At 38.0% G+C, this 27,682-nt stretch overlaps 1 protein-coding gene across 6 annotated transcripts in view; it reads left to right on the forward strand.

Annotated features, from left to right (window-relative positions):
* Window positions 1-27,682, forward strand: part of PTPN13 (protein tyrosine phosphatase non-receptor type 13) — a 224,670-nt gene that overhangs the window by 134,862 nt on the left and 62,126 nt on the right. For 4 of the 6 annotated variants that reach the window (XM_062198537.1, XM_062198539.1, XM_062198538.1 and 1 more), the window contains 13 exons: window positions 106-180; window positions 303-477; window positions 2,228-2,381; window positions 3,570-3,708; window positions 5,076-5,228; window positions 7,189-7,371; window positions 11,238-11,400; window positions 15,584-16,001; window positions 16,146-16,243; window positions 17,812-17,868; window positions 25,747-25,836; window positions 26,171-26,278; window positions 26,453-26,584. In XM_062198537.1, coding sequence (XP_062054521.1) covers window positions 106-180; window positions 303-477; window positions 2,228-2,381; window positions 3,570-3,708; window positions 5,076-5,228; window positions 7,189-7,371; window positions 11,238-11,400; window positions 15,584-16,001; window positions 16,146-16,243; window positions 17,812-17,868; window positions 25,747-25,836; window positions 26,171-26,278; window positions 26,453-26,584 — 1,945 coding nt within the window. The remainder of the gene's footprint in view (window positions 1-105; window positions 181-302; window positions 478-2,227; window positions 2,382-3,569; window positions 3,709-5,075; window positions 5,229-7,188; window positions 7,372-11,237; window positions 11,401-15,583; window positions 16,002-16,145; window positions 16,244-17,811; window positions 17,869-25,746; window positions 25,837-26,170; window positions 26,279-26,452; window positions 26,585-27,682) is intronic. The other 2 variants (XM_062198541.1, XM_062198542.1) reach the window with 1 other exon arrangement.

Consider the following 27,682-nt stretch of genomic DNA (forward strand, 5'->3'; position numbering starts at 1 on the left):
TCTTGTAACTTCATGTGTAATTTAGTACTATTACATTATTTTCCTTTCAAGGAAAGAACTATAATGAATAATAAAAGCTATTACTTCTATTTGTGTGATTTGTAGAACTTCTTTGGCCCCGAGTTTGTGAAAATGACAATTGAACCATTTGTATCTTTGGATTTGCCACGGTCTATCCTTGTAAGTATTAAAACCAATTTGTGTCAATCTTAGAAAATAATTTGACAATTTTCTTTTTAAAAACCAGTGAAAATTCGTGCGATACCTGTTTTAATAAATGCTTTTTTTTTTTCTAATTGTAGACCAAGAAAGGGAAGAATGAGGATAACAGAAGAAAAGTAAACATAATGCTTTTGAGTGGGCAGAGACTGGAACTCACCTGTGATACCAAAACTATATGTAAAGATGTGTTCGATATGGTTGTGGCGCACATTGGCTTAGTGGAGCACCATTTGTTTGCTTTAGCTACCCTTAAAGGTACCAAGACATTTATATTCAAAGTATACTACAGAAACTTGGCAATAAGCTAACCTCTATACTTATTTTTTTTTAAGGTTTGATTTATTTATTTGAAAGTCAGTTTGGGCCTGGCCAAAGCCAGGAGCCTAGACCCAAGGACTTGGGCCGGTTTGCTGCTGCACTACGATGCCAGCCCTTCTGTAACTGTTTTCATGTCTGGCCTCATTTGGGGAGATAGTAACTAAATGAGCAAGTTAGCATTGAAAAGTTGCAATGAGTTAGGAACTCCTTTCCTTCTCCCAACTATGTACATTTTTTATAGCTATGTTTATTATTATTTTAAATTTTACCAATGATTGAAATTGAGTCATTTCATGTATTTTTTTTTTAAGATTTGTTTATTATATTTGAAATGCATAGTTAGAGAGACAGAGAGGTAGAGACACAGAGAGTTCTTTCATCACTGGTTCACTCCCCAAATGGCTGCAACAGCTGGAGCTGGGCTGGTCAAAAGCCAGGAGCCAGAGCTTCTACCAGGTCTCCTACATGGGCACAGGGGCCCAAGCACTTGGGTCATCTTCCACTGCTTTCCCAGGCTGTTAGCAGGGAGCTGAATCAGAAGTGGAGCAGCCGACACTGGAATCAGTGCCCAAGTGAGATGCCAGCACCACAGGTGGCAGCCCTTCCCACTATGCCACAGTGCCTACCCCCGTTTCACATATTTTACGCATTCTATCCTGAACTGCAGGACTTCTACTACCATATCAGTCTCAGTGCTCAGCTTCAGTAGAAGCCTCTCCACCTTATCAGAGTTCCCATAGCTTTCACAGGCTCTTTGAGTTTCATCTTCTCTAATAATCATTATATTTAGAAATTACTTTTCAAATTTCAGAATCCTATTTACTCAAAATTTAATTTATAAATTTTAGACAATAACGTGCCATAAATGACCATTGAAAGGTAAAATAGGTAAATGAATCTGAAACTAAATTGTGATAATGTCTTTATTTGAAAATAAATGTTTCCTTCAACATAGTGCATTAAATTCTTGTACTTTAAAAATGAGTAATTCATTTTGTACAATATCCAATAAGTACTAAATTAGAAGCAACTGAGGTCTATTACTAATTTCATTTTTAGACTAATCAGGTAACACTATGTGAAGATATTCAACTAATCACAATTTCTATTTACAATATATCTAATTACTTAAATATTCTGGAGAAAACAGATTTCATTAAATAATCATTTAATTTGGAAAGAGTCAATAATAAGTTATGAGCTTATAAAATAAAAATATATAAATGATGACTCATTCCTATTATGCTTCACCTGGTAGGCTCAATAGTAGTAAATAATAGCTAATATTTATTCACTGTTTAAAATTACCATGTTTTATCAAGTGTTTTATATCCATTATTTGAGCCTTACAGCAGTTTTATAAAGCCAGAATTATTACTATATTGATTAGTCAGACAATAAATTGATACCCATAGAGAAAAAATAATTTATTCAGTGTCATACAGATGATACATAATGTGACCAGGAACTGAATCCAGGTCTATCTTTAGGGCCCCATTCTTAAAAGACTAAGCAATATGGCCTCTTATCCCTTTACCAGGCCTTAGTGCTCTGTGCCATCCTTCTTAACAGTCTTGTTTTATTCCCATATAATACTGTTTTGTGTAAATTTGACCCAAAAAATGAAGAAATCAGAAGAGAACATTGAAAGTATCTTTATATGAATGTTTTTCTCATTCTGTTTTAGATAATGAATATTTCTTTGTTGATCCTGATTTAAAATTAACCAAAGTGGCCCCAGATGGATGGAAGGAAGAACCAAAGAAAAAGAGTAAAGCTACTGTTAATTTTACTTTGTTTTTCCGAATTAAATTTTTCATGGATGATGTTAGTCTAATACAGTGAGTACATGAAAGTTTCTCCTTCACTCTTTTTGGCATTTCCCTATTTTGACTCTTTAGCTTACTCTTACTGAATTTTTTTATTCCACAATAATGTCTTTATCCTAAAAGAAATACAGTAGTTCCTGCTTATCTGCAATTTCAATAACCCACATTCTATTGTAATCTGAAAATGTTGAATGAGGAATTCCAGAAATAAACAGTTTTAAACTGCATGCTGTTCTGATTAGTGAGACACAATCTTGTATATCCTGCTTTGTCCTGTCCTGACATGAATCATCCCTTTGTCCAGCATATCCATGTTGTGTATGCCACCTCCCTCCGTCATGGAGTAGCCCTCTCAGTTGGCAGATCAGCTGCACCGCCGTGTCATGATGCTTGTGTTCCAGTAGCCCTTATTTCCTTAACAATGGCCCCCAAAGCACAAGAGTAGTAGTGATGCTGGCACTTGGATATGCCTAAGAGAAGCCATAAAGCGTTTCCTGTAAGTGAAAAACTGAATGTTCTTAATGTGAAAAGAAAATCATCTGCTGAAGCTCCTAAAATCTACGGTTAAGTAACTGTTGTTAGTCTCCTATTGTGCCTGATTTATATAGTATCATAGGTATATGTATAGGAGAAAACATGGTACATATAGGGTTTGATACTATCCTTGGTTTCAAGGATCCACTGAGGATCTTTTAACATATCTCCTGTGGATAAAAGGGGCAACTGAATTTCCTTCAACTTGGTTTGTTGAACTCTTGTGCCTTAAAACTTAAAGAGCCGGTGTTGTGGCATAGCAGGTTTAGCTGATGCCTACAACACCAGGATACCATATGGAAGCGCTAGTTAGAATCCTGACTTCTCTGCTCCAGCTCCCTTCTAATGTCTTTGGGAAAGCAGCAAAAGATGACCCAAGCACTTGGACCCTTGTCACCCACATGGGAGACCAGATAGAGTTCCTGGCTTCTACCTTTGGCCTGGCCTAACCCCTGCTATTATAGCCATTTGGGGAATGAACCAGTAGATGGAAGTTCTCTTTCTCTATCTCTCTCTGTGTTACTCTGCCTTTCAAATAAATAAAATAAAATCTTAAACTTAATAATAAATCATCTTGGAAACTAAATTTATATGCCAATAATAAAAATTGCCCCAAGATTCAAATCAAAAGCCTAGATGTTTCTGTGTTTGTTTACTTTTTTTCAGGCATACTCTGACTTGTCATCAGTATTACCTTCAGCTGCGGAAAGATATTCTGGAGGAGAGGATGCACTGTGATGATGAGACTTCCTTGTTGTTGGCATCTTTGGCTCTCCAGGCTGAGTATGGAGATTATCAACCAGAGGTAGGATTTGGTTTTTCCTCCAGGACCACTTTTTTTTTTTTTTTAAGATTTATTTATTTATTTGAAAGTTAGAGTTATACAGAGAAAGAAGGAAAGGCAGAGAAAGAGGTCTTCCATCCGCTGGTTCACTCCCTAGTTGGCTGCAACAGCTGGAGCTGCGCCAATCCAAAGCCAGGAGCCAGGAGCTTCCTCTGGGTCTCCCACGCAGGTGCAGGGGCCAAGGACTTGGGCCATCTTCCACTGCTTTCCCAGGCCATAGCAGAGAGCTAGAACGGGACTTGAACTGGTGCCCATATGGATGCTGGCACTACAGGCGGTGGCTTTACCCACTACTCCACAGTGCCAGCCACAGGACCACTTTTTAATTGATGTTCTTTTCTTTAGCATAATTAAGTTCTAAACTTGCTTGAGGTGTGTGATGTTTGGATCTGAAGAGTTTTGAGATTTATTTGATGCCTCAGAATAACCAAACTCATTATGTACATTGCTTTTATGAAATCATACAGTTTTAAAATGATCCTATTTTAGAGCTGGCTTGGTGGTGCCATAGTTAAGCCGCTATTCACGACACCCACATCACGTATTGGAGTGCCTGGGTTTGAGTCCTGCCTCTGCTTCAAATCCAGCTTCCTGCTAATGCTACCATGGAAGACAGCACATCATGGCTCAAATACCTGGGTCCCTGCCATCCATGTGAGAGACCTGGATAGAATTCTAGGCTCCTGGCTTTGGCCTGTCCCAATCCCAGCTGTTGTTGGCATTTAGGGAGTCAACCAGCAAACAGAAGATCTCTCTCTGTTGACCCACATACCCCACCACCACTCTGTTTTTCAAATAAATAAACTTTAAAAAGGAGTTTAGGGATATATAGCACTTACCTCTCCTTCTCCCAGGTTCTGACTAACAAAGACTAGACACAGTGGTTATTAGCCAAATAAAGATTAGAAGGATCTTCTACCTTCCACAGATCCACACAGTGATGGGCTTGAAACCTAGCAGAGCTCACTCCGTGGACAACTCACTGTCTATTCAAAGTCCAATATTTCTAAACACAAGCAATCTAAGGGGAAGCAAGGGCCAAGAGACTGTGCCACTGCAACAGCATCCTTCATACTGATGCTTAACTGTAGTGACATGAGACGTGTGACTGTCTCTCCTCCAGCTAGCCAGTCTGGTTTGTCACTCGGCCTCACTGAAGAAAAGAGAAAAACTGATGCAATTCTTTTTAAACTCATTCCTCAGAAAGAGAAGTAGAAATACAAATATTTCTTCTGTTGGCCAAGGCAAGGCCTTTAAAATAGGAGCAAGAGGGAAGGTGCAATACAGTAAAGGGCAAACAGTTATTACCAACGCATTCTCCTCTCTAGGTTCATGGAGTGTCTTATTTTAGACTGGAGCATTATCTGCCTGCCAGAGTAATGGAGAAACTTGATTTATCCTATATAAAAGAAGAGTTGCCTAAACTGCATCATACCTATGTGGGAGCATCTGAGAAGGAGACGGAGTTAGAATTTTTGAAGGTAAGCATCCAAAATTACAAACGATAATTTTTTTTTCCAAAATAAGAGATGTCGAAGGGGTTAGGCATTTGGCAGAGTGGTTTAGATACCATTTAGGACGAACACAGTCCAAGCAGTTAAGTACCTGGGTTTGAGTCTTACCTCCGGCTCCCAATCCCAACTTCCCGCTGATGCCGCTCTGGGAGGTGACTCAAGTACTTGGGTCTCTCCCATATGGACGACCCAGATGGTGTCCTTGGCTCCTGGCTGTAACCTGGCCCAGCCCCCACTGTTGTGGACATTTGGGGAGTGAACCAGAAACCAGGGTGTGCATGTCCCGAATGGTATCTGAACCACTGCGCCAAAACTATGTTCACACAAAAATATATGTTCAGTGTTTGTAGCAGCTTTATAGCTACCAACTAAGACAAAAGTGTCCCCTTGTGTTGCTTTGTACTCAGTCTCCTCCTTAACCACTAGCTCCTGGCAACTTCTGATTTGCTGTCTATTACCATAGTTTTTCTTTTCTTGAATTTCATATAAATAACCGTGTATTCTTTTCCATCTTTCCTCACTTGGAATTAGACCCTTGAAATTCAGCATTCTATGGTATCTATCAGTAGGTTTTTTTTTTTTTAATTGCTGAATAGTTTTCCCTTGTACATATATGGAACAATTTGTTTATTTTTATTAGTTGCCAAATTGTGGTTGTATAAGTGAGTCCCAGTTTATTTGCTTTACCACTCGTATATCTTCTTTACTGATCTGATAAAACTTTTGTTCATGTTTGTATCTCATTATGTCTCCATTTCTGGAACTAAATATTCTTTTATATTGTAGATATAATTCTATTATCTTATATGTATATTTTACATATATTTATCTCCCAGCCTTTGGATTGCCTTTATTTTCTTAACATTGACTTTTGATGAACAGATTTTTTTTAAAAAATTAATGTTTTCTTTTATGATGAATGCTATATTCTCCTGTGTTTTCTCCCTTTTCTTTTTCTTAAAAATTTATTTATTTGAAAAGCAGAGTTACAATGGGGGAAGTGGAAGGATCTCTTCAGTTCATTGGTTCAATCCCCAGATAGCCACAACAGCTAGGGGTGGAGCCTAGAACTCCATTTAGGTCTCCTATGTGGGTGGGAGGGGCCCAAGTACCTGGGCCATCTTCTCCTGCTTTCCCAGGCACATTAGAAAGGAGCTGGATTGAAAGTAGAGCAGCCTAGACTAGAACCAACACTCATTTGGGATGCCAGCACTGTGAGCAGTTGCTTAACATGCTGTGCCACAACACTGACTGGGCCCTGAGAAGCAAGTTTTTAATGTTAATAAAGTTTCAGTTATCAACTTTTTCTGCTGTGACTCATGCTTTTTGTGTAATATCTAAGAAATCTTTGCCTGGGGCCTGCACCATGGTTCACTTGGCTAATCCTCCGCCTGCGGTGCCGGCATCCCATTTGGGCACTGGGTTCTAATTCCAGTTGCTCCTCTTCCAATCCAGCTCTCTGCTGTGGCCCGGGTAGGCAGTGGAAGATGGCCCAAGTCCTTGGGCCCCTGCACCCACATGGGAGACCACGAGGAAGCACCTGGCTCCTGGCTTCAGATCGGTGTAGTTCCAGCCGTAGCGGCCATTTGGGGAGTGAACCAACGGAAGAAAGACCTTTCTCTCTCTCTCTCACTGTCTAACTCTATCTGTCAAATAAAAAAAAAAGAAAAGAAAAGAAATCTTTGCCTAACCCAAAGTAACGTAGATTTTCTAAGTTTTGTACTTTTAGTTTCTGTATTTAAATCTCAGGTCCATTTTCACATATCAGGTAAAGTAAGGTTTGAGATATTCTTTTTGCATCTGAATATCAGTTTTCCCAGCAAGAAAAGAATTTACTTTCCACATTAAACTATATTATTACAAATTCTATATCTTTACATCACCTTTTGCCAAACTGTATCACTGTGGTATGGTTTTGTTCCATTAGGTCTGCCAAAGACTGACAGAATATGGAGTTCATTTTCATAGGATACACCCTGAGAAAAAATCACAAACAGGAATATTGCTTGGAGTCTGTGCTAAAGGTGTCCTTGTGTTTGAAGTTCATAATGGAGTTCGCACATTGGTCCTTCGCTTTCCATGGAGGGAAACCAAGAAGATTTCTTTTTCTGTATGTCCATTTTAACCTCTTTTAAATATATTTTAATTGGTATTAGCAGTTTCCATTGTAACATAATAAACCGATTTCCCTTAAGTACACTTTAGAACCTACCCTTCAGTTGGGCCAAAATGTTGTAATACTGTTTAACTCTTCCTTCTGAATTAAAGGAAGTATCCTGGGGATTTTGTTTGTGATTTTCTCAGAAGGTAGTTTTGAAAAGACTGCTATATATTCCTAGCTGGTTCTGTGCCCAATTAACTTCAGTTAAATCACAACCAAGCTGAATTCCCTGTTAAGTCAGAGCTTATTCTCATGTTATAAGTGCTCACATGGAAAACCCCTGGTAATGTTTGAAGAGGAATAATTAACTCCAATGAACCTTGTCTCCCTTAATAAATCTCTACAGACAGTGTTATTTGATTGTTCTCTGAGGTTCAGAGATTTATTAGAGTTATGAACTTGTCCTATGACTTCCTGCAGTTTTTAATGTTCTAGTATATACTCTCTATAGAAGTAAAGTTAGGAAATTATTTTTAGAAAAAAAAAAAGAAATGATTTTTAGAAAAGAATGTATTTATGGAAGATAGTGAGATATAAAGGCATATTTTAATTTTGGACATAGTTGGAGTATCTGAACATTGAAGTGTCCCTAGCAAACCCCAGATGAGTTTAAAATATGTTCAGTTATTTGTTTTCCTAGTGGTTCTCAGGGACTACTGACACCATTAGTTCATACGTGAACTACTGAAATACAATCTCACTAGAACACTATTTATAAGAATGTTGAAGTACCCTGGATAATATCCAACCCAAGGACCTTTGAAATTAGTTCTAGACCTAATGGTTAATTGGTTGGTTTCCTACAAAACCTAGAGGTATCATTAAGATTACCAAAAAATTATATATTCTCAGGAAATCCCAGACTACCCTTATCATCCCAGGATTGTCAAGGCCAAGAAATTACCTGGGTTTAATTTGCCATTCAGCAGTGAAAATGCTGGTGTCTGACTGAGGGAAACCTTGGATAAATTAAGTACAAATTTTACTGGGACAAGTTTTGAAAAGGCACAGGTCAAATAATCATATTACATTAAGCTCCATGTCACTTGCCAAGCTACCACATGAGCCCCCATTTGTAGTACTAGCTGTGATTGGCTCATTTTTAAAGGTCTGCTATAACAGAAAATAGATCATATTCCCATGCAAACTATTCCTGTATTTAACAGCACATGTTTATTCTGGAGTTCTTTCTCTAGCCAAGAGTTCTCCTTTATAACCATCCTTTTTCATCATTAACTTCAAAGGAGATGGAAAAAGTCATGCTTCAGCCTTTTCATCTCTCACACTGAGTTCCCTCAAGCACATTTCTTGTCCAGTTCATCAGTTAACACTGAGAGATTATCTAATGTTTTTCTGATTTGTTTCAAACCTGTGTATCTTTCATAGTTATTAAAATATCTATAATATCACTTTTCATAATTGTAACCTATCTTTGGCCTTTTGTGAGGGTATACCCCTGGGGTACCTTTGTGTGTTTTATTATAGACACCAGTTCTATAGTTCTTTTGTCTAACAGACTAAGGAGATTCAATTTTTCCATATTTAGGCTTCAGTCAGTGAAGGAGCTCTACAGCTGTGGCAGTCAATGTCCTTGCATATTACTTAACAGCAGTTAATGCTATTTTTAATAGAAAAAAAATTCCCTATTGAAGAGTTACTAGATATACTGATGCTAATCAAGATACTAGTTTGGTGTTACTATATTTTGAACTCCTCTCTAACACTTGATGGTTTCATTTTTTAACAGAGAAGACAAGTTTAGTCCCAGAGATGTCATTAGCGATATTTAACTAGAATTAAATAATGTTTGTTTTTATAGCATTATTATAGTCACAGCTGGATTCTATTTACTAAATGTAGTCTGGTTTTCTTTTTATGACTGTAATATGAAGATTCTTTAAAGTGATTTTTTGTAGGTAAGAAAAGTCATTTTTAAAATTTCTAAGTAAATAAAACCAGATATTGTGAATATAGCAGCTGCATGAATAAAGTTTGGATAATACTTTATCATATCTTTTGTGAGGCTGCTGAATTTGCCTTTCCTGTGCCTATTTCTGCACTGGAAGTAAAGACAGGAGGCACAAAGCAGAGAGAGTAATTTGTGCAACAGCCTGGACTTAAGCAATTCTCCAGAGACATTACTCCTGGACCCTAGCACATGGAATGCTAGTCTTTTAAAGCATGTGGATCACCTCCAAGCCTCACCACAACTTTTGAGATGCCCTCTTATGCAAGAGATAGTCGTTTTTCAAGAAACATCAGAGAAATAAAACTGGTTAGCTATTTTCCTACTTTTCCTGAATTTGTCAAGAATTGCCATCTCTTGGCCGGCGCTGCAGCTCACTAGGCTAATCCTCCGCCTTGTGGCGCCGGCATACCGGGTTCTAGTCCCAGTCGGGGCGCTGGATTCTGTCCCAGTTGCCCCTCTTCCAGGCCAGCTCTCTGCTGTGGCCCGGGAGGGCAATGGAGGGTGGCCCAAGTGCTTGGGCCCTGCACCCCATGGGAGACCAGGAGAAGCACCTGGCTCCTGCCATCGGATCAGCGCAGTACGCCGGCTGCAGCGCACCAGCTGCGGCAGCCATTGGAGGGTGAACCAACGGCAAAAGGAAGACCTTTCTTTCTGTCTCTCTCTCTCACTGTCCACTCTGCCTGTCAAAAAAAAAAAAAAAAGAAGTGCCATCTCTAAACACCAATGCATTTCATTTCTCAGTGCAGCAGTTACATTATCCAGTACCACTCCATTCCCACATTTTCCTAACTTCTCACAACTTCTATCCTAGCCATCATTCCACCCAGATATACTAGACTTACTTTATATATTAATTTCAAAAATTCTTGTTGAATTTCAGTTTCTACTCCCAGGGGAATAGAGTACATACAAGGGAGCTTCAAAAATGTTTCTGGAAATATAGAATTAAAAGATAATATGCATTTCCATGAACTTGTTGAAGTCCCCTGTATTTCTTTTTCAAACAGTTTTGGTTTTTGTAAGCATTGTTGTAACCTCAAAATGCCAATAATCTCAATAATTTCCCTTGCTGAAGACACGTTTATAATTTTCTTAGGCTATAACTGTTAAAAGTGGTAAAAAGTAGGCTGGCGCCGCGGCTCACTTGGCTAATCCTCCACCTGCAGCACCAGCACCCTGGGTTCTAGTCCCAGTTGGCGTGCCAGATTTTGTCCCAGTTGCTCCTCTTCCAGTCCAGATCTCTGCTGTGGCCTGGGAAGGCAATGGAGGATGGCCCAAGTGCTTGGGCCCTGCACCCACATAGGAGACCAGGAGGAAACACCTGGCTCCTGGCTTCAGATCGGCACAGTACACCAGCTGTAGCGGCCATTTTGGGGGTGAACCAACAGAAGGAAGACCTTTCTCTCTGTCTCTCTCTCACTATCCACTCTGCCTGTCAAAAAACAAAACAAAACAAAAACATAGAAAATATACCTCTATATAATTACTAAAAATTCAGGAAATAAAATAATACTTTATACCACTTTTTTTTTTTTGACAGGCAGAGAAGACAGTGAGAGAGAGGGACAGAGAGAAAGGTCTTCCTTTACCATTGGTTCACCCTCCAATGGCCACCGCGCTGATCCGAAGCCAGGAGCCAGCTCCCCGACCAGGACTAGAACCTGGTGTGCTGGCGCCGCAGGCAGAGGATTAGCCCATTGAGTCATGGCGCCGGCCTGTTTTCTATGTTTATACTAGAAGTAGGTCAAGTAATATCCATGCCTAATAATGGGGAATATAAATAATATTTATAATATTAATCCTAGGAAATCATCCTAATAATGAATAACACTGTTTAATGTTGTAGAAAAAGAAAATCACATTGCAAAATACATCAGATGGAATAAAACATTCCTTCCAGACAGAAAACAGTAAAGTATGCCAGTACCTGCTGCACCTCTGCTCTTCCCAGCATAAGTTCCAGCTACAGATGAGAGCAAGACAGAGCAACCAAGATGCCCAAGAGATTGGTAAGGAAAAGAGTATTTCAGAAGGCTCCAGGTTATATGCATTAGTTTTACCACAAATTTTAAAAGAGCTTCTGTGTTCAGTTAAAAAGTATATATAATTTAAATGACTAAATCAAGTCCATAAAGATGTCACAAATGAAGCTGAGATTCCAATTTCATGTTCATTTTGAAAAAGTAACCCAGGTCAGTCAGAGTATATCTCATGAAATATCTATTTTATATGTACAATAGACTAGTAAATGTAAATATTACAAAATTTGGTCCATATTCTGTACCAGTGGTGAACTTACACACTTTCTGAGAGGACAAAACCAACGAATATGAAACAGTAATGCCAAATACAAGGTTCGAAACTTTAATGATCTCATTCAGACTCCCAAGAAGAGAGCAGAGGTTAAAGTACTGGAGAGTTGGTATTTGAATTGGATTTGAAGGAGAAAAATAACCTAAGTAGATTGGAGATAAACAGAGGGGCTTTCCAGGTGAGGGAAAGAACACGGGAAGCAAGGTAGAGGATGCAGGTAGCAGTGAGGTGGACTATGCACCCAGGACAGTGAAAAGATGTACAGTTTTGTGGATGGCGGGTTTATCACCTGTTTATTTAGTGTACATTCCTCTTCTGAGATTGAGATGAATAATCGCAGCACTGAATGTAAGTGGTCAGGAAGGTGATTTCACAGTCTTTTGAAGAGGAACCAGCAGGAGAAGCTAATTCAGCTGTGAAAAAATAGCTCGGTCAGACCTGAAATATTTAAAGCTTCCCCTGCAAGGCCACACGTACAGATTAAAGTTACACAAAATGCAGTTCTTCACAGTAAATGCTGTAGACTTAAGTGAAACATTCTGAAGAATGTGATTTAAAAATTTATTGACATAGCACTGATGACCTTGTACCTCAGAACTCTATGAAAACTTTACTTGAACTTTCTCACATTCCAAAATCTTACAGAAAATAGTTTCCCTATAGGATCAGACTGGTGTGTTGGCAACCTATGAATATATACCTTTCAGAATTAAGATGGGAGTGGAGGACATATGCTTATTTAATATGAATATTCCAGGAAACTGAAACTTAGAAAAATCACAATGTTTGGCAACTGGGTCCCGTTTTCCTCAGTGATGGTTTTTAATCTACTGAAATATAATCATTGCTGTGAACCAATTTCATTATGATATTTCTTTCCCTGATTTCCTATGTTAAAATGTGTATGCTCTTATATATTTCAAAGTGTAGTAAAATATTAAACCTATTAAGGCTATTGGGATCCCACTTGGACCAATTTCTGTTCAGTAGAAATGAGAATTGAACAATTGAAAACCACGTTACTGTAGATATAGTGAAAGGAGTAAGAAGACAAAAGTATGAAGCCAGCCTTTTGTCCTCAACATTGCTTCTACGACAAGACAGGATAGTGTGATAGTTGAGAACATAAACTCTGAAACCAAGCTGCCAGTGTTCTAACTTGGCTCTACTCCTTACAAGCCCTAAAACCTTGGGTAAACTACTTAAACTCTGCCTTTGTTTCTCTATCCATTAAATAATTATCATAATGTTAATGCCTACATCATAAGATTGTGAAGAGGAAAGTAACTGATACATGTAGAACACTTAAAAAATGCTGGGTATAGGATATTCATAATTTTATATAATATATAATAACATATATTATATAATATATTTTATATAATAATTTTTATTACTATCAACCATTCATCTTATTTTACCACTACTACTAGCAGCAGAAGGTAATACTACTATACTATGTACCACTATACTATTTTTCAGCAGTAGTGGTGGTGGTAATGGAGATGGTGGTGGTAACAGTAGTAATTGGATAACTTTAGTCTTTTTGGAATCTCATTTTCTTCATTCATTTAGAGGGAACACTCTATGTATCTCAGGTTTACTCCTAGAATTACAACAGCTATGTATACTTGGATTTATATGTGAAATACTTTAAGATAGTAACTACCCATATTTTCCCCCAGATATTTTTTGAACTTTCCAAGGAATTATTTCCTACTTATAATGAGTTTAAAAGGAACTATCTGCCTATTTAATTATCTGTACTAGACAATTACAAATAACTAATGTTATCTCTAGGATATTTATGAGACAACAAATAAATACATGATTCTTCTCTATTGGTGCTAGAAAGAACCTTAAAAGCCATTAAGTCCAAAATTTTACTAATGAGGAAACAGATTCAGAGAAGAAAGTGTCTGACCACACCTCATGATTTGAGGTCAGATTAGGCTAAAACCCTATACTCTATCATTCCTAATCCAGCATTCCTTCTATTTGATGAGCTCCCCAAGAACTAGTTTGCATGGAATTAAATGAAGACTAAAAATCACTTACTGAGAATTTACTATGTAAGTGCTAAATATGATAGGATAACAGGATAAATGAAGTTCCTCTCTTCAAAATAGCATACAGTTAACTTGAGAGATATGAGAGAGCATCAAATGATACAAGGAACTGAACAACAGCAGAAACAGACATTGAAAAGGGTGAATTGCTTCCTGAGTGTGGAACTAGGAAGCCTTTGAATTCAAATTGGAAACATTAGCGTCAGGATACAGCCTCATTCCAATATCCTTTTCTATGTGGATGCTCCTTCCTGGAGTCTTTCCCAAGTGAATAGTAGTAGGACAGACAAGATAAGTGGATGGCATATGATAAAGAAGTCTGCTGGGTATAAAGTTGGTTGTAGGTAATTAAATCTGAATAAGACTCCATTTTGCGTCTTTTGTTTAAAGAGTGCTGTCAAAAAAATATAGAAATAGTGCTATCTGTTCCAGTAAACAATTACATATTTTAAGCTAAAGATGGTTTGAGGAATTTTAAAAGTGTCATTGTAACTTGTTGTCCACTTTTACTTCAGAGAAAGAATGTTGAATTAACTTTGTGATAATGAGGCATGTTTATTAAATTTCATTATGATACATGAATATTAAAATTTTAAAAATGTTTTCTGATGTGGTTTCTACCTAAGGTAAAATTTCAGTTCTTAATAATCCTGAACTAGAATGTAAGTGAAATAGAATATACAGACCTAAGCCAATAATCATTTGACAGTTTATTGTTAAAAGGAAGTTTTTCAAGCAGTTTTACACAGTGGTCAAGCTTTATTCCATATGGAGTTCAACAACAGGTTGCTACTTTCCAAGGGGGACCAGAGGGAGTGCCTTTTGTTGTGGGTTACTAAATACATGAACAACTAAATGGTACTTTAGTTAAATATGAGGCAGTGCTTTTGCTAATAGCCTCAAATGTTAAAGTATCTAAAGTTAGTCTCTGAAGAAGACTTTGCAGATGCATTCAGGAGTAAAAGGGATTTAAGCGTTAAGAGATCTCCAGCTCCCTAAGTCATGTTGATTTACAGATATCAAAACACCAAGAAGATTTATACTATTTTGTTCTCCCATGACTCTTTTGCCTCAGTTAAATTATGAAGTCAACAAGGTGGGAATGTGGTACTGATGTAGTAGTGAAAAAATAATAGAAATAATTTTCCTGAAAAGCTTTTTTTTTTTGTGGGAAGGGATTTATAGTATTATTGAGATATAATTCACATACTGTATAATTCACCCATGTAAAGGGTGCAGTTCAGTAGTTTTACTATATTCAGAGTTGTGTACCATTGTTACATTCTACCTTAAGCTTTTAAAAATCTAATAATCAAGAACTTCTCTGGGCAAAACTTTGGTTCCACACAACTTCTTTTTTAGGCGTGTATTCACCATATCCACCCATCCTGGTCTTATCTCCCTCACCTCATCCTTGGTTTGCTGATATTTTATCAGAGACACTAGCATGCTTGAAAATTTCTCTGTTAAACGTCATTCTCATTTCTTACACCCATAAGGAATTTGGGGTCAGCAGGCCTGAACCCCAAATATTATTGGATCCAAGATAATCATTAGGTGAAGCAGGAAAACAGACTAGACTATGGGTGAGAGAAAACTAAAAGCATGGAGAGATGGCATGAAAAACAGGATCTTCAAACTTCCTATTTAAAGCCCTTGATTGCCACACTTTGAAAGCTATCTGATTAGGGTGGCAAAAAAAAAAAAAAAAGATTGAAAACTGCATGCTGTATTTTATTTATTAAAATAATTCTTCTCATAAAGATACTGCGGTTTTTCCATCATGTAAAGCAATCCTATTTCCTTGTAGAGAGAGCTTCGTTTAGGAGCCTGAATCTCCAAGCAGAGTCTGTTAGAGGATTTAACATGGGACGAGCCATCAGCACTGGCAGTCTGGCCAGCAGCACCCTGAACAAACTTGCCGTTCGACCTTTGTCAGTCCAGGCTGAGATTCTGAAGAGGCTGTCCTGCTCAGAGCTGTCGCTTTACCAGCCATTGCAAAACAGTTCAAAAGAGAAGAGTGACAAAGCTTCATGGGAGGAAAAGCCTAGAGGGATGAGTAAATCATACCATGATCTCAGTCAGGCCTCTCTCTATCCTCATCGGAAAAATGTCATTGTTAACATGGACTCTCCACCACAAGCCGTTGTGGAAATGGTGGGAAAATCTTTTCACCAGATGGCAAGATCTGATACAGAATCTTTGGCAGGACTCACAAAACCTAATAAGTAAGAACATGCTTAACTCAAACTACATATATTTGTAAATTCTACATTTCATACATTTGTTTTTCTTTTGACATTTTATTATTTGCACCATATTTTTTTTTTTACATTGACACTTCCCCTCCTACCTTCCTTTTCCCTCTGTAGTTCAAAGTCTGTTGCAAGTTTAAATAGAAGTCCTGAAAGGAGGAAACATGAATCAGACTCCTCATCCATTGAAGACCCTGGTCAAGCCTATGTTATAGGTCAGCATAAACAAGCTTACCTCTTCCTCCCATACTTCATGCTCATAGTAAAGTGAACAAGATCATGTTAATTACTAAGAAATTGTTTGGGTTCTGTGTCATAATTGCCAAAGCCATGAATATAAAGTTTTAGAATAATGTGACATGCACCAAATTCCATCAAAAATGATTTGCCAAGTGATTGTTTCATGAAGCAGCCCATTTCCTAGCTTCCCTTTGGTCACAGTAGCCATGGCAGTTGTTTTGAGAGGACCCAGACAGTCTTGTACTATTGCTTTGGGTTTCTTCCTTTGTTCTTCACAGGCCCATGTGAGTGAAATCCAGTAATGCAATATTCTATTAAGAAAGGTTTAGTTAGGGTGCTTTCAACTTAGCATAAGTGAAATTGTCTTTAAAAAGGTAATTTTATGAAATGTGCTAAGGTTGACAAAATAGAGATTCTTAATTTAAGTGTCTTCAAATTCTTCGAGGTAGTTGTGGCTTTTTAATTACATGCAGAAGTTGCATGTGTTTTTGCAAATACACCCACAGTGCACTTTGTGGTTCAAGTGTCCTTTACCGTCTGCATCTTAAGAGGAAAGCTCAGTGGAGTCAGTCTTTCAGAACAGCTGTTTAAGCATAAATTATTTGAGCTATTATGACTCAAGATACCTAACAGCCAGGGAGACAAAAGGGAAACAAGTACACACTCTTGTGTTTTACCAAATGATAGTTCTTAATCTTTGCCTTGACCCAAAGTTTGTTAATGTAGCCCTAATTACCCAAAGTTAAAAAATATTTGTTTATCTTACAAGTAGTTTTGGGGGGGTCTGTGGAGTAAATGCAATCAGAAGAAAGCTCTACATTATAGCTTATAAACATCTATGGAAAGTGACATTGCTTTATTGATGTAGGCTTCCACACCTTTCAGAGATTATACTATCATCACTATAAGTTGAACTTGTTAAAAAATATTTAGGCAGATTAAAAGCAAGATTGCATCCTATAGACAGCCCACCCTGTGTGTTGAAAATGGTCAGAGAGGCTGGTTCAGAAATACTTGCTAAAGAATGCTTGTATATAATGGGATCTCACAGATTCTAACCTATTTCCATTAGAAAGGCTTTGGACTATGTGAAAATACATCATATATCAGAAAGACAATACTAAATACTCTATAGAAAAACAGAGATAAAAAAAAATTACCCAGAAAAGGGTCACTATTTTCTGCATTTTTTTATTTGTTATTCATACTTACTTAATTTTGAATTATTTTCTTTTCCATATAACAAGTGTTTTAAAAGATCCTTTCAGTTTCATCATTTCATGTTTGACATATCAAAATGTCATTGTCAGAAACCATACATTTGCATTTAATCTTATGTTGTAAGATAAGTCAGTATGCTTAATTACTACTTTAAAATAGTAAATGTACCCACTGCAGGAAGACATTTTTCTTAGTGTGAATGAAAGAAAGTGTTGCTGCCTTAATATTTTGTTGATTTTTATGAATTTATCAGAAGGAATTACTTCTGTGTCTAGTATCTGAGCATTTTATAAAATGTCTAATAATTTAATTTATACCACAGGAGTGACTATGCATAGTTCTGGAAATTCTTCATCCCAAGTACCCTTAAAAGAAAATGGTAGGTTAACAAAATGTTTTCCCCCTCATTTCCATCATATCTTGTCTCTTTCCTGTACCTTATGAGATATTCTCAGACCTAACAAGTCTTCAGTTCCATGCCAGGGATTTAGGCCTACATTGGAGTCAAAGAAGAGTTGTATTTTTCAGCCTCATAGTGACATGTGATTTAGGCTAATGTTGTTAAATAAACAAATGATAAATTAGAGGTAAGGACACTAATTGAGAAACTAATACAGTAGTTCAGTTAAGAGATCATTTTGATTAAAAGGAGTTTTAACTGAAGTGATTATTTTAAAGGTACACTTGAACTGAATTTTGAAATGAAAAGAGAATTTATTCAGACGAAACAGTAGAGATAAGATTTCCGAATCAAGAGAAAAATGTAATCAGAGGGGGCTGGCATTGTGGCATAGTGGGTAAAGCCACCGCCTGCCGTGATGGCATCCCATATGGGCGCCAGTTCAAGTCCTGGCTGCTCTACCTCCAGTCCAGCTCTCTGCTATGGCCTGGGAAAGCAGTGAAAGATAGCTCAGATCCTGGGCCCCTGCACCCATGTGGGAGACTTGGAAGAAGCTCCTGGCTTGTGATTGGTACAGCTCCAGCTATTGTGGCCATCTGGAGAGTAAACCAGTGGATGGAAGTGTGTGTGTGTGTGTGTGTCTGTCTCTCTCTCTCCCCTTCAGCCTCTCTGTAACTCTGCCTTCAAATAAATAAATAAATCTTTAAGAAATGTAATCAGAATCTTGGAGACATGAGAGAAGCTAACAGTCACTCAGTATCCCTGCCCCCATTTCCCATCCATCTTCCTGTTAATCAGCATCCTGTGAGGCTGCAAATGTGACTCAAGTGCTGAGTCTCTGCCACGCATGGGGGAGACCTGGATGGAGTCGCTGTCTTCAGGCTTTGGCCCCATCCAGCCCCAGTTGTTGCAGGCATTGTGGGGGGGTAAAGGGGGTTAACCAACAGTTGCAAGTTTCTCTCTCCCTTTCCCTTTCTCTCCTCTTTTCCCTCTCCCTGTCTCTTTGCCTTTCAAATAAATATAAATTTTAAAAGTCTCAGTATGGAGGTATAAAGCAGCTAGGATGAGCTCAAGAACTAAAGAGGGACCAGTTTTGAGTCCCCTGAATATTATGGCGGGGCTGGTGTTGAGGCGTAACAGGCTAAGCCACTGCCTGCATCCCATGTGGGTGCCAGTTCAAGTCCTTGCTGTTCCACTTCTAATCCAGCTCCTTACTAATGGCCTGGGAAAGCAGCAGAAGATGACCCAAATCCTTGAGCCCCTGTACCCATGTGGGAAACCCAGAAGAAGCTCTTGACACCTGCCATGGTGGCCATTTGGGGAGGGAGCCAGCGGATGGAAGATCTCTCTCACTTTTCTCTCTCCCTTCTCTATATATAACTCTGTCTTTCTAATTAATAAAGTTAATCTTTTAAAAATATATTATGGAGGGAATTTGAAGACTTTAAATGTTAAGATTTATGATTTAGAGAAATTTAAGAAACAAAATTGTGGTTCTCAGTTCTTTCCTGAGACGCCTGCCTGCTCTCTTAGGTGTATTCCCTTCATTTAATTTTGCTACCTCACGTACCACTTTTTAAAAAAGGGGAGAAAAAAAGAGAGACATAAACAAAGTTGTAGGAAGAAGCCCGGAAATGTGACTGGGAAGTCAGTGAATTCAAGATTTTTAGAATTTAGGTTACAAAGTAATTTCACATAATTATCTTATTTGATCTAACAACTTTCATAGAAAGGAATGTTTTATTGCCATCTATATACTACTTAAAAAAAAGTTTAAGACTCTAATCTTCAGACTCTTATTTTTTTATTTTTTATTTTAAAGGCAGACAGAGCAATCTTATCCAGTGGTTCATTTCCCATATTCTTATAATAGCTGAGGCTGGGCCATGCTGAAGCCAGGAGCCTATAACAATCTTGGTCTTGCACATTGGTGGTAGGAGCTCAAGTACTTGAACCATCACCTGCTGCCTCCTGGGATGGGCATTAGCTGGAAGCCAGAATTGAAAGCAGGAGCTGAGACTTGAACCCAGGCACACTGATATTGGAAGTGGGCATTCCAAATGGCATCTTAACCACTGCACCAGACACCTACCCCTACCCTCATACTCTTAATGTAATCAGAAGTCTGACTAGAAAAATCAAGTATGATTATCAGAACCATTAATACAGGTAAGCAATAAATCTGTACGTTTAGTTCCAATTTTCCTGATAGGCAAGGCAAAAGAAAGGCATGCAATTAGGCTGAACCATATGTAATAGCTGTTTCTATATTAAAATTATCAAATACCACCAAAGTGCTATTTTATATAATTCCCATTCTGAAAAAAATATACATACTGACTATTCAAGAGAGGAAATTTTTTCTTGGAATTGAAAGTATTTCCAAAAGTAAAATTATACACAATATCTAAAGTGCTTAGAGGAAATGAAGAAGGGTTTTCTTCTTTTCACTTTATTTATTTATTTATTTATTTATTTTATTTGACAGGTAGAGTTAGACAGAGAGGGAGAGACACAGAGAGAGACAGAGAGACAGGTCTTCTTTCCGTTGGTTCACCCCCCCCCCCCCCAAATGGCTGCTACGGCTGGTGCTGCGCCAATCTGAAGCCAAGAGCCAGGTGCTTCCTCCTGGTCTCCCACGTGGGTGCAGGGGCCCAAGGACTTGGGCCCTCCTCCACTGCCTGCCTGGGCCACAGCAGAGAGCTGGACTGGAAGAGGAGCAACTGGGACTAGAACCAGGCGCCCATATGGGATGCCGGCACCGCAGGCGGAGAGTTAACCAAGTGAGCCACAGCACTGGCTCCCACTTTACTTTTGAATGTATTAATTCTCAAAAGATCTGAAGAAATATCATGAAGGAAAACACTATTGACTTATACTTGGGCCTAAGTTACTAAGACCTTGGTGCATAATAGCTTTCTGGTAGATTTCTTTTTCTAAAAGATTCGTTCATTTATTTATTTATTTGAAAGGCAGAAAAACAGAAAGGGAGAGAGAGAGAGAGAGAGCATCCATCCATTGGTTCCCTGCTCAGATATCCACAACAGCCAAGTCTGGGCCAAGCTGTGGCACTCCATCCCAGTCTCCCATATAAGCAGCAGGGACCCAATTATCTTGAGTATCTTCTGCTGCCTTCCCAGGTGCTTTAGCAGGGAGCTGGTGGCAGTGGAGCAGCCAAGACTCCAACCAGTGCTCCAGAATGGGATGCCAGCATCAAAAAGTGACAGTTTAACCCGTTGTCTCCACCACAGCACCAGCACCTCAGATTTCTTACCTGCACTGAATTTAAAGCATCTACATATAAAACATAACTCGATTAATAATGTGCCTGTCGTGGTAATAATTACTGAGTGCTTACCATGTGCCTAACACTATTCTAAGTACTTTACATATATTTCTTTTAATCCCCTTAACAGCCCAATGAATAGGATGTTGTTATTATTTTCTTTTCACAAATGAGAAACCAAAGCATAGAGAGGTTTGAGTTCTGCAGAGGTCCCGGAGCTGGCAAGTTACAGAGCAGTGATTTGAACACAGGCCATGTGCCCATGCTCTAATCTGCCCTTTAGACTGTCTCCTGGCATGATAATGCCTCCTTGCTCATATATATTATTTCTCCCAGCTAAACTTTTAAAAGAAGCTGGTTAATAATCTATTCAGAGATGAGGACTTGAAATGTGTTTTAACTTAGGTTGTAGTAGAAAACAATATGAATTTGCACTGGATTGCCAGTGAGAGGGTGCAGGTTAGTTTCTATATTTAAACCTTTAGATGCCTCATCTCGCACCTGCCCCCTATGGAATGGTCAAAGCACCTTTCAGCAGTATCCCCAGCCTGCAAACAAGACTATGTATTTCCTCAAAATTCTCTTTGAGTCTTCTCAAGTAGACTGAGTTAGTGCTGTGGTGAGAATCAAGTTTTCACATAATGAAGCATGTCAAACATGTTTTTCCAAAAATGGCAAATAAGGATCAAAAAGTTAAATTACTTCCTCATTTGTCAAATATAGAACTAATTTTAATGTTTTCCCTGCTGGTTGAGATTATTAGAAGAAAATTACAAATGAACATCAGTTAATAATGATTGATCATTTAGACTAAAGATGAATGTATTCAATTCAATCTTAACCAATTATAATCTCCAGGAGTTCTTTAAAAATGTAAAACTTGAAAGAGACAATGGAAAAAGCCATGAGTCTTCTAATCTTTGCAACAATGACATGGAAAGGATTACAGTTTCTTGATTAATTGTGATTTCCAAAAAAATGTTGCTGAATCTTTGAAAAACATAATAATTCCTGTGTAAGGGAGTAAGTTAAAAATATATAAAACTTATCCAAAAATTACATAAAGTTGATTTTTGTTGTTGCTTGTTTTACTGTAATTCCTTATATAGTTAAAAAGCAACTTTTAGCTAAGTGTGTCATGTTGCTTCCTGAAGTTTCTGAACCACAAAATACATGCTAGCATTTTATGAGGTTGAACATAGGACTCTTTTTTTTTTTTTGTAAGATTTACTTATTTTTATTTGAAAGTCAGAGTTACACAGAGAGGAGAGGCAGAAGCAGAGAAAGAGGACTTCCATCCAATGGTTCACTCCCCAATTTGCCGCAACGGCCGGAGCTGCGCTGATCCAAAGCCAGGAGCCAGGAGCTTCTTCTGGGTCTCCCATGTGGGTGCAGGGCCCAAAGACTTGGGCCATCTTGTACTGCTTTCCCAGGCCATAGCAGAAATCTGGATCAGAAGTGGAGCAGCCGGGTCTCAAACTGGCGCCCATATGGGATTCCAGAGCTTCAGGCCAGGGCGTTAACCCACTGTGCCACAGCGCTGGTCCCAGGACTCTTAACAAAGAATGGAAAAAACAAACCAAAACTCTTGTAAAATAAGTTATTCTGGTGCACAGTAGCATCATACAAACACTGAAGTACTTTTTCCCAATATTAAAATGAATATCTTTATGAGCAATCTTAATTCCAAGTAATAAAGTATAACACCATACAAGCAGAAATAAGATTTTAAAACACACTTGAAAGTCAGATGTCAAGGATCATTGTAGTTTCTTTCTTTTTTTTTTTTTAATTAATTTATTTATTTGAAAGAGTTACACAGAGAGGAGAGGCAGAGAGAGGGGGAGAGAGAGAGGTCTTCCATCTGATGGTTCACTCCCCAATTGGCCACAACGGCCAGAGCTCCCCCGTTCCAAAGCTAGGATCCAGGAGCTTCTTCCATGTCTCCCATGTGGACCAGGAAGAAACACCTGGCTCCTGGCTTCGGATCGGCGCAGCACACCAGCTGTGGCGGCCATTTGGGGGGGTGAACCAATGGAAGGAAGACCTTTCTCTCTGTCTCTCTCTCTGTCTCTCACTGTCTATAACTCTACCCGTCAAATAAAAAAAAAAAAAATTCTAAAGCTAGAAAATTGTTAGTATTTGAAATATCTAGCTACCTCATATTCAGAGATTTATAAACTATTCAATCGTCATTGAATTCTATAGATATCTTTAAGTTTACTTGGGTTGGCATTTGTCAAAGGCCTTCGGATACTACCTTACAATTTTTGAAAAACTGATGGAAAAGTATTTTGAACATTATGGTGATAATTCAAAGATAAATAGAAATTCATCATGTGCAGAATACTGTGTAGTAGCATGCTGCTACAAACTAACACAATTCCATCCTTCTACTCTCATACTGATAAGTCAAATCACAAGTCACCAAGATTGGGGGAACAGAACTGGGGGAGGGTGTCTCTGTTTAAAAACAGTAGGTTGAGGGCCAGCGTTGTGGCATACCAAGTTAAGCCACCACCTGCAGCGCTGGCATCAATTCCCAGCTGTTCCTCTTCCAATCTAGCTCTCTGCTGCGGCCTGGGAAAGCAGTGGAATATGGCCCAACTCCTTGAGCCCCTGCACCCATGTGGGAGACCTGGAAGAACCTCCTGGCTCCTGGCTTCGGATTAGCTCAGCTTTAGCTGTTGTGGTCATTTGGGGAGTGAACCAGCGGAATGGAAGACTTCTTTCTCTCTGTTTCTTTCTGTCTCTCTCTCTGGCTCTGCCTCTCTCTGTAACTATGTCTTTCAAGTAAATAAAATAAATCTTTAAAAATAATAAATAAGTCAAATTTAGAGGGGGTATTGGGGTGGGGAATGGAAATCCAAAGCAGTCATTATCATGTCCTCACTTTACAAAGCACTTTTTCTGTTCTCTCTTAGCGCCTAACCAGTGTTTGTCACTGAAACATCACACTGATCTCAATTCTTAATGTGACTATGCTCCATATTTATTTTATTTAATGGGTTTGTTCTTTGTTTCCTTGTGTGTGTATTCTGGCTTAAAACTGGAACTAAATGTCTGTTTTGGGACAAAAGAATATTGGCTGTTTAGATAAGATAATTAACCAAGGCATGAATAATAGAAGTATTTTTGCTTAGGACTCCTAATATGTAAGGCTGTTCCCATCATTGTTCTGTAAAATTTTTTATCATCTAATTAGTAAAATCATTAAAAATATCAAATTACTACTACTGTTATTGATTATAATTAGTTTTGGTTAAAAAAAATGAAACAGGATAGTAGCTTGTTCCCTTCAAGGAGCTAATAAACTATACTAAGAATGCAAGGTTAATTCCCTCCTGGGATGAAATGATTGTAATTGTTTTCTGAAACTAAAGGAATTTATTCTAGTATTTGAAACACCATATCATTTAAGTATCAATACATGTTCTGTGACAAAATTATTAGTTATTTTGTAATATAGTAATACAATTTTAAGTCCATGGGTGTTATTATGTTGAAACATACAGACATAAGGCTTGAATTCATAATGATGTTATAGGAATGCATATGAAGGTTTAAGGAAATTCTTGTGTACACTTTAGTGAAATCATATAGAGTTGAATCAGAAGATCCAGTTTATAAAAGTATCTTTCTGAATGTTAAAATTATTCACCACCACTACCACCACCTTCATATAAACACCAGTTTGAACTGTCAAATTGTAATTGATGATAATGTGTATGTTTAAATACTTGAATTGCTAAGTAGATGAATTAAATTGATTAACATGGCAGTCAAGTGTCTATTGTTTTAATTAAGAGGATATTTGTGAATGATTAGTCTTCTAAAAAAGAAAGTACCTTAGTGGAAATAAGAAAGTAAATTTTAGTTTCAACGCTGACATTCATTCAATAGCTAACTAGCATTTATTAAGTACTGACTTCTGGCATTTTGCTGGTTAATGATACTAAGCTATGATGTTGAACAAGTCAAACTGTTACTCCTCATCTTTAAAGCAATGTTTAATAATTTCTTGGCTTATCTCATGAGATTCCTTCACAAATGTATGTGAAATAAAGTATTTTGTAAGTGTACTAGACAAGTCATTATTAATGGGATTTTTTTAAAAAAGATCATTTCTTATTGTTTTAGTTAGAAACTTACTAATAAAATTGCACTAATTATAAATGAAATATCAACCATTTGTTACTGAGATATTCTTAATATCTTGAGCATTATCAAATTCAAGAGTCAACTGTGATAGAACAGAAAAACATGGAGTCAGAAAATCCAGTTGAAGGTGCAGCTCTTGCTGTATTAACTAACTCAAAGGATTTAACCTCTAGAGATTTACTCATCTGCAACTAAAATACACTTATTTCTAAAGGAACAAATGTGACAATGATCTCTTTGTAAACTATAAATCACCACAAAATGTAATAGCGATACCAGTAACCTTAAAATATACTTTTAAGTGACGGAACAGTCTATTAATGATCTTTGTTAACATTAAATTGATGCAAGATGACCGTCTTAATGCCTGAGCATATTTATTTATTTCTAAAATTATAAATTCCCAATAGATGTGCTACACAAAAGATGGAGCATAGTATCCTCGCCAGAAAGGGAGATCACGTTGGTGAACCTGAAAAAAGATGCCAAGTATGGCTTAGGTAAGTTGTAGCTTCTCTATGGTCTTATAATTCAGAAAGAAAAAACCTAAAGTATAGCACTGGCTTTGAGGCACTAGTCCACTTCTGACCTAGATACTTGCTGCCCACCTACAGCCCCATCACTCCATTCCCAGCAACTAAATGCAGAGGATGAAGTACCTACAAGAAGCACACCACATGTAACAGATAATTCTACCTCACACATGTTACCTATATGTTCTTCATCATGCTTAATATCAACAGTCTCCACATTTCTGTGTTTCAGGTAGGATAATCATTAGTCATTGAAAGCACCAGTATCTTAAAGATTTTTTTTTAATGTGCTATTTTACAGGATTTCAAATTATTGGTGGGGAAAAGATGGGAAGACTGGATCTGGGAGTGTTTATCAGTTCAATTACCCCTGGAGGACCAGCTGATTTGGATGGATGCTTAAAACCAGGTACTTTACATTTTGATAATTTCCTAAATACTAACAGACATGACTGCACAGATTTAAAAAAAAAAAAAAAAAAGTGGGACTTAAGCCAAATAAAAAGAGGAAAGGGTGACATTTTTAAGATTTAACATGAATTTCTCTTTGTTGTTGAAAATACTGAATTGTCTCTTTTTATAGGAGACCGTTTGATATCTGTAAATAGTGTGAGTCTAGAGGGAGTTAGCCACCATGCTGCAATTGAAATTTTGCAAAATGCACCTGAAAATGTGACGCTTGTTATCTCTCAGCCAAAAGAAAAGATATCCAAAGGTAATGTTGTAAATGTTCTTAGATATGTGTTCTATTTCACTTTTCACACGTGCTTTCATATATTGGCCCAGTGAGTTGGATTTAAGCCTTTTTTTTCTTTCTGACAATTTGACATGTTTAATTCTCATTTCATACATCAGTGTAACGTCTGCATTCATCGCTTCAAAAATGTTGTCTTGTTCCTCTTCAGTAACATATGCACGAAATGGGCTCATGCAAAATTGATGTCACAAAAGTAAATTCTGATTACCTGGTGTGTTTCATCTGTTCTTAGGTCAAATCAGAAATAGAATTCTTTTTTGGTTTTTAAAGGTTTATTTGAAAGATTTACAGAGAGGCAGAGGCCAGAGGGCGGGGATGGGGGGTAGCCTTCCATCCACTGGTTCACTCCCCAAATGGCCACAGTGGCCATAGTTGGGCCAATCTGAAGCCAGGATTCAGGAGTGTCTTCCGGGTCTCCCATGAGGGTGCAGGGGCCCAAAGACTTGGGCCATCTTCTACTGTTTTCCCAGGCCATAGCAGAGAGCTGGATTGGAAGTAGAGCATCTGGAACTTGAACCAGCACTCATATGGGATGCTGGCACTGCAGGCATCGGCTTTACCCTCTAAGCCACAGCGCTGGCCCCAGAAATAGAATTCTTTATCATTGTGTATTTACTGTGGTTATATAATAGTTGTGTACCAAGTCCTGTCCAAAACTAGATTATAAAAAGAATAAAGAACAGGGCACAGGCATTTGACATAGCAGTTGAGACACCACTTGGGACACCTGCATCCCATGATGGAGTACATGGGTTCAGGTCCTGGCTCTGTTTCTAATTCCAGCTTCCTGCTAATGTGTATGCATCCTGGAAGGTAGCAGGTGATGGCTCAAGTACTGGGGTCTCTGCTGTCCTTGTTGGAGAATCAGATTCCCCAGATCAAGGTTTAGGCTCCTGGCTGTGGCCTGGCCCAGACCCAGCTGTTACAGGCCTTCTTGGAGTATACCAGCAGATGGAAGCTCGCACACTCTCTCTCTCTCTCTCTCTCTGTCTCCTCTTTTCAAATAAAATGAATATAAAGAAAAACAAAAAATTTAAGGAAAAAAATTAGAAATTT

Source organism: Lepus europaeus, chromosome 8 (assembly GCF_033115175.1).
Source record: "Lepus europaeus isolate LE1 chromosome 8, mLepTim1.pri, whole genome shotgun sequence".
NCBI lineage: Eukaryota > Metazoa > Chordata > Mammalia > Lagomorpha > Leporidae > Lepus > Lepus europaeus.